The sequence below is a fragment of the Marmota marmota genome, unplaced genomic scaffold (genome assembly GCF_001458135.2).
Source record: "Marmota marmota marmota unplaced genomic scaffold, marMar, whole genome shotgun sequence".
Lineage (NCBI taxonomy): Eukaryota > Metazoa > Chordata > Mammalia > Rodentia > Sciuridae > Marmota > Marmota marmota.
This window is the reverse complement of record NW_026000048.1, coordinates 13,331,129-13,341,621: the sequence shown is the minus strand read 5'-3', so window position 1 is coordinate 13,341,621 and position 10,493 is coordinate 13,331,129. Positions and strand designations below refer to the sequence as shown.

The 10,493-nt window shown below is 36.3% G+C and overlaps 1 protein-coding gene across 1 annotated transcript in view; it reads left to right on the top strand.

The window, feature by feature from the left end:
* The window catches only part of LOC107150302 (DPH3 homolog), a 17,979-nt gene extending 8,165 nt beyond the window's left edge, over positions 1–9,814 (top strand). Inside the window, exon 2 of the mRNA XM_048812756.1 lies at positions 8,804–9,814. Coding sequence (XP_048668713.1) covers positions 8,804–9,112 — 309 coding nt within the window. The 3' untranslated portion in view covers positions 9,113–9,814. The remainder of the gene's footprint in view (positions 1–8,803) is intronic.
* The last annotated feature ends 679 nt before the right edge of the window (positions 9,815–10,493 follow it).

The following is a 10,493-nucleotide window of genomic DNA, read 5'->3' as shown; positions in this document are numbered from 1 at the left end:
GGGGGGATAGTAGAGGATAGGAAAGGCAGCAGAATACAACAGACACTAGTATGGCAATATGTAAATCAATGGATGTGTAACCGATGTGATTCTGCAATCTGTATACGGGGTAAAAATGGGAGTTCATAACCCACTTGAATCAAAGTGTGAAATATGATATATCAAGAACTATGTAATGTTTTGAACAACCAACAATAAAAATTTTAAAAAAGAAAAAAAAATAATCCCAGTAGGATTTTTTCCAGAAATTGACAAGATGATTCTAAAAGTTATGTAGACATGCAAAGAACCAGAATAGCCAAGAATCTTTTTTAAAAAGAATAAAGTTGAGAGACTTCTTCTAAAACACACACCTTTAAAGAAAAATGATACAATCTAGATCAATTACAATTTATAATCTAAACATTCACCATGCAATTTAAAAATTAATAGATACACACAAAAGCAGAAAAATATGGATAATGAGGATAAATAATAGAAATGCACTCTGATATAACAAAGGTTTTGGAATTAGCACTCAAGGACTTTAAGAGAGCTATTATAAATGTGGTCAAAAACTTCAAAGCAATTAATGATGGGAATTCTCAGTCAAGAAATAGAAAATAGAAAAAGAACCCAATGAAAATTCTAGGACTAGAAATCACATCATCTGAAGTAAAAAATATTTACAGTATGGACTCAAGAGAAAATTACATGTCAGAAGAAAAAGTGCTTTTTAAGACGGACCAATAGAAATCATCCAATCTGAAAAACAGAGGGGAAAAAAGAGTGGAGAGGGACAAAAAACAGAATTTCATCTGAACATATGTATAATTGGACTACAGAAGGAGAGGAGAGGTGTTGTGGTTCAGTGGTAGAGGGCTCACCTAGCATGTGCGAGGCCCTGGGTTCGATCCTCAGCACCACATAAAAATAAATAAATAAAATAAAGGTGTAAGAAACTTAAAAAAAAAAAAGGAGAGGAGAGAAGAAACAAATAATTTTGAAGAAATAATGACTGAAACTTGCTAAAAGGTGACCAAAAGTCAATCCACAGAACCAAACAGCAAAGCAAATCCCCAAAATGAAAACAACAACAAAAAAAATGAAACCCCTCCCCCTACCACCCCAAAGCAGCCAGAAAGAAATATGTACAAGGGGAGCCGAGTATACAAATGGCGGCCAACTTCTCATTGGAAATAATAGAGGGAGAATGCGATGGAATGTACAATACAAAACTGTCCACTCAGCATGCTGTCTCTAAACAGACTTCAAAAACCAGCTTGAGGTAAAGACTTTTCCAGGTAATGAAAGTTGAAAGGCTGTGAGGACAGTAGACTAGCAACACAGGAGATATTAAAATAAGTGATTTGGGCTAAAAGGAGAATATGCCGAAGGGAAATCTTCATCTACAGCAAAATATGAAGAGTAATGGAAATGATAAATATGGAGAGGAATATAAACAAGTTTTTTTCTTCTTTTAACTTACTTTAAAAACAACTGATCATTTCAAGTAAACAAAATAACATTATATTGTGAGTTTTAGAGAATATGTCAAAGTAAATGAAAACGGCAGCACAAAGTTCAGCTAGTGGCAAATAAAATTGTAGCTGCCATTAGTTGTTTATATTTTATCTGCTGTTATACAATTTCAACTCCAGGTAAGCTAATAATGCATATATTAATCCCTGGAGCAAGCACTAAACACAGAGAGAAGGAATTACTGCTGTTTTTTCCTATAGCCTAGATGGGTAACTATTGATTAAAATGATCTGTAAAAGACTTCAAAATGACCAGAAAAGTACAAAATTCCTAACACATAAAAATGTTTTAAGAGGTGGAAATGCTTATTATCCTGTTTTGATTATTACACATTAAATACATGTATCAAATTACCATAATGCACCCATTAAAATGTTCAAATATTTTTGTGCCTCAATACAAAATTTTTAAAATGATAAAATATACAAACAAAAAAATTAAAGAGTTAAAGCACCAATACAGTAAATCCAATGGAATACGATATTAATTTGCCAGGGCTGTCATAAAAATAAAGCATCATAAAACGTGGATAGAACAACAGAATTTTATTGTCTCATAGTTTTTAGAGTCAAAATCAAGGTGTCAGCAGGACTGTGCTCCCTCTGAAGGCAGGGATCTGGTCTGGGTAAGAGTCACTAAAGAACCCACTTTAGGGTAATGTGTGTTCCTCTTATCAGCATTATTTCGGGCCTGCATTGTTCCTGTTTCTCTAATTCCTTGACTTGTGACAGAGTAATCCTCATCTTCACTTGGTGGTTTCCTTGTGGCCAATATCTCTTCTGCTTTGTGATTGATAAGTTGTACAACTACAATTGCAAAAAATATGTCCAAGAAAATGGACCAAGAGTGAACTGAGATTCAAAATATACTCTGATCATTGCTTCTCATGGCATTACTTTTTGCCTTCGATTCCAGAGGATTCCCTTTAATGTAACTGTATCCACTCATGGCCACTAGATGGGTCTCTCCTCAAAAACACTGGCCTCGCTTCCTTTTTCTTCCAAAATGCAAAGTAAATTACATTAGTGTTTGAATGATTCTTTCCTTCTAAAATATGTGTTTTTTTTTTCATGAGTTTCTAAGAACAATCAGTAATCATGAATGTCAAATATTTGAAAAAAAAATGACTATTTTATTTAAAATTGCTATTTTAAAAAGAGGAACATTTGTTACAATGGAAATTTTCCACTGGATCAGGCAACGGAATGGCTCCAGCCATGAGTTCCTGCCCTCCCTCCTTCCATCTGTCTCTGCCTCTGTCTCTCTCTCCTTTCCATAGTATGTAAATCAAATGTCTCAGAAGGGCCATGTGTTTAAGGTTTGGAATTGGAAAGCTGTGGAAAATTTTAAGAAGCGGGGCCTACTTAGAGGTTTTAGGTCATTGGGGTCATGTACTTGATTGGGACAGTGGGACCCCAGCCCTTTTCCTCTTTCTCTCTTTCACTTCCAGGACATCATGGACACTGAGAAGTGAGTAGTTCTGTTACAGGGTTGAAACCTTCCAGGAAACTGGGGTAGCACAAATCTTCCCCCCACCCTCCAAACCTGGATTCTTGGGATCAAGTCAGAAATATGTCATTCATGTCGCTCAGAATAACAGGCATGAGTTTATTAGAAGGGAAACAGGGATACTCTCAAGGGAAAGAATGGGTCCTCTCAGAGAGAGGAAGCACACAGCATGTCTCTCCTGCCCTCCAGTTTTATTGGGTTCCCAGAGAAGTTTCCAGAGAGTTCTGCCCAGTTCCACCTCTTGACTTTTGACTGACATCAGACTTTCAAGTCCCAGTTATCATGACCACTCTAGGTCCCTGCGGTTCATGCTGACTGATTTTAAATGGAACCTGTTCTTGCAGATTTGATGGTTAGGAGTAACTATCCTTATCTCCCTGAGTTCCAGGATCTGGCCTTTTTTTGTAAGAGTCACAAAAGTACCCACTGTAGGGTAATGTGTGTTCCTCCTATCGGCATTATTTCAGACCTGCATTGTTCCTAAAGATAGCAGGTAGTTTGCTGAGGAATGTAACATATCCTGTCCAATTAAGCTGGGCAACGCTGCAGGTGAATTGCTTTTTAAAGGTGAAAGCATGTGGGGGTCAGCACAGTGAGGCCAGTTTGTAGAATTATCCCCTAACCTCATGTTCCCACCACTCACATCTCTCTGTCTGGTCTATCACTTTTGTTCCATCACACATCATGATATGCTGCCTCACCGGACACCCAAAAGCAATGGAGCCACAGACTGGAACTTCCAAAACCATGAACCAAAATCGTGAGCCAAAATAAAGCTTTTCTCTTTTGAAGTTGATTATTCCAGGTGCTTATTATAATAATACAAAGCTAATATATCTCCTCTTTCTTCCTCTTCCCTACCCTCCTTTCCTTTGTTTGTTTATTTATTTATTTATTTATTTTGCTTCCTCCCTTCTTTGGCTATGGTGTTCTGCCTCCAGAGTATCTACAGGAAAAGAACTCAGAGGCTAGTACTCTAGAACATCAGGGCACTGGTTGAGTTTCTAGTCTGGCAACTCTAGTGACTTCCTCCACTTGGGTGAGCTTTATAGAGGCTGCAGTGACACTCATTGGTGCCTGACCTCATGTTCTCTGACATTGTCTTGCCAGTGGAACAATTGTTCTCCCAGTCATGAAAAGAAGGGTCCACAAAATTAGGGACAAGTTACAATTTAAGCAAAGGGAAATATGGAATTGAGTGCTTCAGTCACATCTTTATTGGTATCATCCACTGGTTCTGTGTCCACAAGCAAGTTACCTAACAATCACTGTGTCTCAGATTCTTTGTTTGTTTCTTGGGAAGGAGGGTGCTGAGAATTGAACCCAGGACCTCATATATGTTAGGCAAAAACTCTATCACTTTTTCTATGGGTTTGAGCCACCCCCACAGCCTGTCTCAGATTTCTTTTTTTTTGGGGGGGGGATGGTAATGGGGATTGAACTCAGGGGCACTCAACTACTGAGCCATGTACCCAGCCCTATTTGTATTTTATTTAGAGACAGAGTCTCACTGACTTGCTTAGCACCTCACTTTTGCTGAGGCTGGCTTTGAACTCGTGATCCTCCTGCTTCAGCCTCCGGAGTCACTGGGATTCTACATGCACCACTGTGCCCAGCTCTGTCTCAGATTCTTTATCTACAAAATAATAATTTTATCCACTTTAAAAAAAAAACTATTAAATGAGTAAAGCATTTAGAAACTTACCTAAAACATGGTATATGGTCAATGAATGTTAGCACTATAATACTAATGTCTACTATTTTCATTAACTTGAGCAAACAAAGAATTAAGAGTCTTAAAACAGGCAAGGAGCAGATGAGATGATTTACAGTTGTTCTTCATTCTGAAAGCTTTGTCATAAAATCTTTAAGGAATGAGACCTAGAGTCATTTCCACAGACAAAAAGTTCTGCCTACCAGGGCAAAGTGCAGACTGACAGCATCTACTTTGGCATTTTTGGTGACTCATTATAAGCTTCCTTGGGCTGGGGTTGGGGGAAAAAACAGGAAAGACACACTCTTAATATGTACAAAATTCTTGGAGACTACTATATGAACTCAGGATTGCTATTTAGGGAGAGGTATGTTTAGAGTTATAGGTTTTATCTTACAAAATAAAAACAGAGGCTTCCCTAAATTAAACTTCCCTGCAGGGGCAGGGAGGAAAAGGGGCTTTGCCTTAGAGGATTTTCAGAAGACGTCAGAGCAAACGTCTACCTTGCTTCATTTTGTTTCAGAATGTCTCCATCTAAAGTAAAAGGATACTGCTGTCCTGCTTCCAGATGTAATTATCTGAAAATTCGATGGCTTTATTTTTTATTTTTTCCATCCTGGAATAACATCTTACCTGTGAGAAGACATAGCTGACCTTTCAAGAAAGGAGAGTTACAGCAAATGAAGAAATTGTGAACTTGCACCAGAATTTGCCTCACAATTCATTTCCAGAACAGGAAGAAAGATGAACTTAAAATATATGTGGTCATAAACTGTGGTTGCACATAAGGTTTCTTAAATAACACTCCTATCATCATAAGAGATGTCTTGTAAGATGTGGAAGTATCAGACCAGAAAGAGGAACAGCATAGGTTATTTTCATCACATAAGGAACCATGTTCAGAAGTCATACCTAATATAAACAGCCAAACTATATTATTTGTGAAAATTACTTACATTGCTTAAGGCTTTCTTGTCAGGTTTCCAGAAATCAGATTTGAGTTTGCATAAAGCATCCTATTTTGTTCCTGAACCCTGAGGACTTCATTTAACTGTCTTTGCAAATCTGCAACAACTTCTTTTAAGTCAAGCTGAGTGCTCAGTCCCTGATGAACACAACATGTCTGAAAACAGTGACACTATGAGTCACCTTCTTTTTTTTTTTTTTTTTAAAAAAAGCATTTCTTCTTTTGACTTTTGTGAGGCCACATTCTTCTAGTTTTCTATTTTTCTGGATACTGGGTTTCCTATATGACTTCTTATTCTCAGTGGACTTGTAGAATTTGTGATAATAAAAGATTATGTGATCTACTCTTTTTAGGGGGAGTGGGGGGCAGGGGGTAACTGGGGATTGAACTCAGGAACACTCAACTACTGAGCCACATCTCCATCCCTATTTTGTATTTTATTTACAGACTGGGTCTCACTGAGTTTCTTAGCACCTCGCTTTTGCTGAGGTTGGTTTTGAACTCAAGATCCTCCTACCTCAGCCTCCCAAGCCTCTGGGATTACAGGCATGCACCACCATGACCAGCCTGTGATATACTCTTAAAATACATAATCATAGTCAAGTGTTGCCCCCACCATCAGAGGCAATCCATATTCTGGTATTTCTCTAACTAGATTGATTGGTTTTTGTCTATCATAGAACTTCACAGAAATAAAAACAAACAGTATACACTTTCTGATTGCACAGTGATAGCCCACCAATAATAAATGATCCATTCCTATTGTATTATCACACAGAGCACAAATACTGAAGAAGAACAAAGTGGGACTCTCCTTTCCTGGTTCCAGGAGTTACTATAAAGCTATAACAATTACAACAATGTGGTATTGATGAAACAATAGACATGGAGGTCAAGGGAACAGATAGAGGTTCCAGAACTAGCCTCTTATGCAGTTAATAGATGTTTTTATTTTGGTAAAATATATGTAACAAACATTTCCATTTTAACCACTTTAAGCATACAGTATAGTGTCATCAAGTACATTCATAATGCTGTACAAATATTGCCACTATTTCCAGAAGTTTCTATCATCCCAGAACTCTGTACCTATTAGACAATAATTCTCCATTAACACAATTAAACACTATTCTGTCTCTATGAATTTTCTCATTCTCAGTAGCTAATACAAATGGAATTATGTAATATGTGTCTGACATATTTCATTTAGCATAATGTTTTCAAGGTTCATCCATGATGTAACATATATCAGAATTTCATTCTTTTTAAGTGCTAAACAACATTCCAGTCTATGTATGCACCACAGTGTTTATCCATTCATCAGTTGGTGGATTTTGGGGTGTTTCTACCTTTGATTATCATAAGTGATGCTGCTACAACATGGGTGTATATCTATTTGAGTCCTGTTTTTTAACTCTTCGGCATATATACCTAGGAGTAACATTACTAGGTAATATGTTAATTATATGGTTAACTTTTTGAGGAATTGACAAACCACTCTCCTCAGTGATTGCACCGTTTTACAGTTCCATTAGCAAGGTACAAAGGCACCAATTTCTCAACATCCTTGTCAACACTTTTTGTTTTACTAAAAAAAAAAACATTAATTGTTGTAAAGTGGTATCACTTTGTTTTCGATTTGCATTTCCTTGATGATTAGTGGTGCTGAGTATCTTATCACATGGTTAAGGACATTTGTATATCTTTTTTGGAAAAATAAGTCTATCCAAGTCCTTTGTTCATTTTTTAATTGAATGGTTTTTGTTGTTGAGTTGTTGGAGTTCTGAATATATTCTGAATAAAAGTATCTTGTTTGATGTATTATTTGCAAAAATTTTCCCCATTCCTCAGGTTGCCTTTAATAGCATCCTTGGGCACACAAAAGTGTTTAATTTTGAAGAAGTCATATGTGTCTGTTTTTCCCTTTGTTGCCCACTTTTGTTGTCATATTTCAGAAATCATTGCCAAATATAATGTTGTGAAGTTCTTCCCCTGTTTTAGTCTAAGAATTTTATAATTTCAGCTCTTACATTTAGATCTTTGGCCCATTTTGAGTTAATTTTTATATATAACATAAGACAAAAATACAACTTAATTATTTTGTATGTGAATATCTACTTTTCTCAGCACCAATTATGAAGACCATCAACCAATTTTTGACAAAAATCCAAAGGACATTCAAAGCAGAAAGAATAGTCTTTTCAATCTGGGAGCAGTGGCGCATATCTGCAATCCCAGCAGCTCTGGAGGCTGAGGCAGGAGGATCTTGAGTTTAAAGCCAGCCTCACCAATAGCAAGGTACTAAGCAACTCAGTGAGACCCTGTCTCTAAATAAAATACAAATAGGGCTGGGGGTGTGGTTCAGTGGTTCAGTGCTCCTAAGTTCAATCTCTGGTACCCAAAATAATAATAGTCTTTTCAAAATACAATCATAGTACAACTAGACATACATATGCAATGGACAAATGGTAGTCATTTTCCCAAAAGAATGGTCTTTTTGAAATCAATATTCATATGCAAAATATGAACCTGGACACAGAAATTACACAAAAATAAACTTAAAATGGATCACAGATTATATGTAAATGGAAATCCATAAAACCTCTAGAAAAAGTTTAGTAGAAAATTTATGTGACTTTAGGTTCAGTAATGAGTTTTTGAATACCATCAATGACCCATGAAATAAATATTAATAAGTTGAACTTTTTAAAATCAAGAAAATAATTCTATATATAGTAACATCCAAAAGAATAAACTGCATAGGAATAAATTTAATCAAGGAGATGGAAGATTCATACACCCAAAACTACAAAACATTGCTGAAGAAAGATAATAAAGACCTGAACAAATGGAAAAGCATCATATGCCCATGGATTGAAAGACTTAATATTGTTAAGAGTGCAATCTACTAAGTGAGAGATTTAATGTAATCCCTCTAACAATTCCAATGCCCTTTTTTTGAGGAAATAGAAAAACCAATCCTCAAATTTATATGAGTTGTAATGTACATAACAATACTGAAAAAAATCAAAACAAAGTTGGAAGACTAAAATTTCTCAATTTCAAGACTTACTACAGTTTCGGGAAGTTAGACCAACAGAGGCGTTGTCAGACGGTTGGGGCATCTGCCCTCTGCCGGCCCCAACGACCCCGTGGCAGTGTTTCACGACGAGGTGGAGATCGAGGACTTCCAATATGATGAGGACTCCGAAACGTATTTCTACCCCTGTCCATGTGGGGATAACTTTTCCGTCACCAAGGAAGATTTGGAGAATGGGGAAGACGTGGCAACGTGTCCTAGCTGCTCTCTCATTATAAAAGTGATTTATGACAAAGATCAATTTATGTGTGGAGAAACAGTCCCGGCCCCTTCATCCAACAAAGAATTAGTTAAATGCTGAAGAAACCTTCAGGAATCCACATCCTGAACAGTTGAGAATGAGCCCAGGTGGAAATATCAAACGCAGAGTAACTGATTTTTTTTCACGGGGACAACTGTTTTGTGGTTTGCCATTCTGTTAGCGTGTGGATCTTTTCACCAACTGCTGAGTTCATCTTCAAATAGAAAAGTGAGCACCAGATAGGTCATACCTGGATTTCATGTTTAGAATGGTGAATCGGAAGCATTCTTAATTATCCATACGAATTTAAATGAAGATAATTTTACATCAGTGCTTTCTTTCCCTTATACCTTAAACCTAATTCAGTATCTGATAACAGCATCATCTACCTCAGTCATTAGGATTTCTTAGTTTAAAAGATATATTTTTAATTAGTTACCAATATGGTTAAAATTAGCCCTTTCTTTGAAATTTGACATCAGCTTTATTACTCTAGCTTAAAATTTGTTGCTTCATCAGTACTGCACTTCCAGTTCCCTCACCAAGCCAGTCTCCCCAGTCTTGCTATTATTAGAATGTTCAGGTTCTGTTTAGCATGTTTTTTCTGCTACACTTCATGCACAGAGTTCTATTGTGGTAGTGAATAAGGAAGGTTAGTGAATAAGGAAGAAAAGTCTACAGTGAAATGATTAAAGAAGTGGAGAGTCCTTATGTTCCTTAAAAATCATGACAAGATTAAAAAAATAATCAGAAGGAAGCAAAGTTGTTAACAATGAGAGGAGTTAAACATGCCAAATTAGTAAATGAATGCTTTAATTATTTTACCAGATCAAAGCATATATTTTGATTTTTGTTTATTTTCTGATAAAACTAATGAAATTGCATTTCATAGATAGGTTAATACCAAGTCTTTGTGGCTAGTTCCAGTGCTTTTAGCCTATCACAGTATTGTGTCACTACTCCTAAAAAGTAAAGCATCTACAATAGAGAATGAACTTAAAAATGGGAGGCCTGTTCTGAATAAATATGTCCATGTGGACACATCTAAACCAAACATGCACTCCTACAGAGAAATGTTGCTAGGGAGTAAGAGAAATATATGAAGATAGACTATTAGTCTTCCTTTGCTAGAGTGCTGAGAGTAGCAAGAAATTAGAATCACAAGAAAATTGGAAAAAATTTCCATTATAAACACAACTTTGCTGTCTGTATGAAAATGCACTGATACCTGGCAAGTTGTTTTAGGTATGGCTCCTGCAATTAGAAAAGCTTCTTAGAGTATGAGTGTTCTATACTGGTTGATAAATAAACTACACACAATCTTTGGAAGTTTAAATTAAAACAAGTGGACTTAAAAAAAAAATCTGGTAGTAGCATGGCTGTATGCAACCATTAGGCTGAGACACATAATAAATCAAAAATTATATGCTAGATATACTTC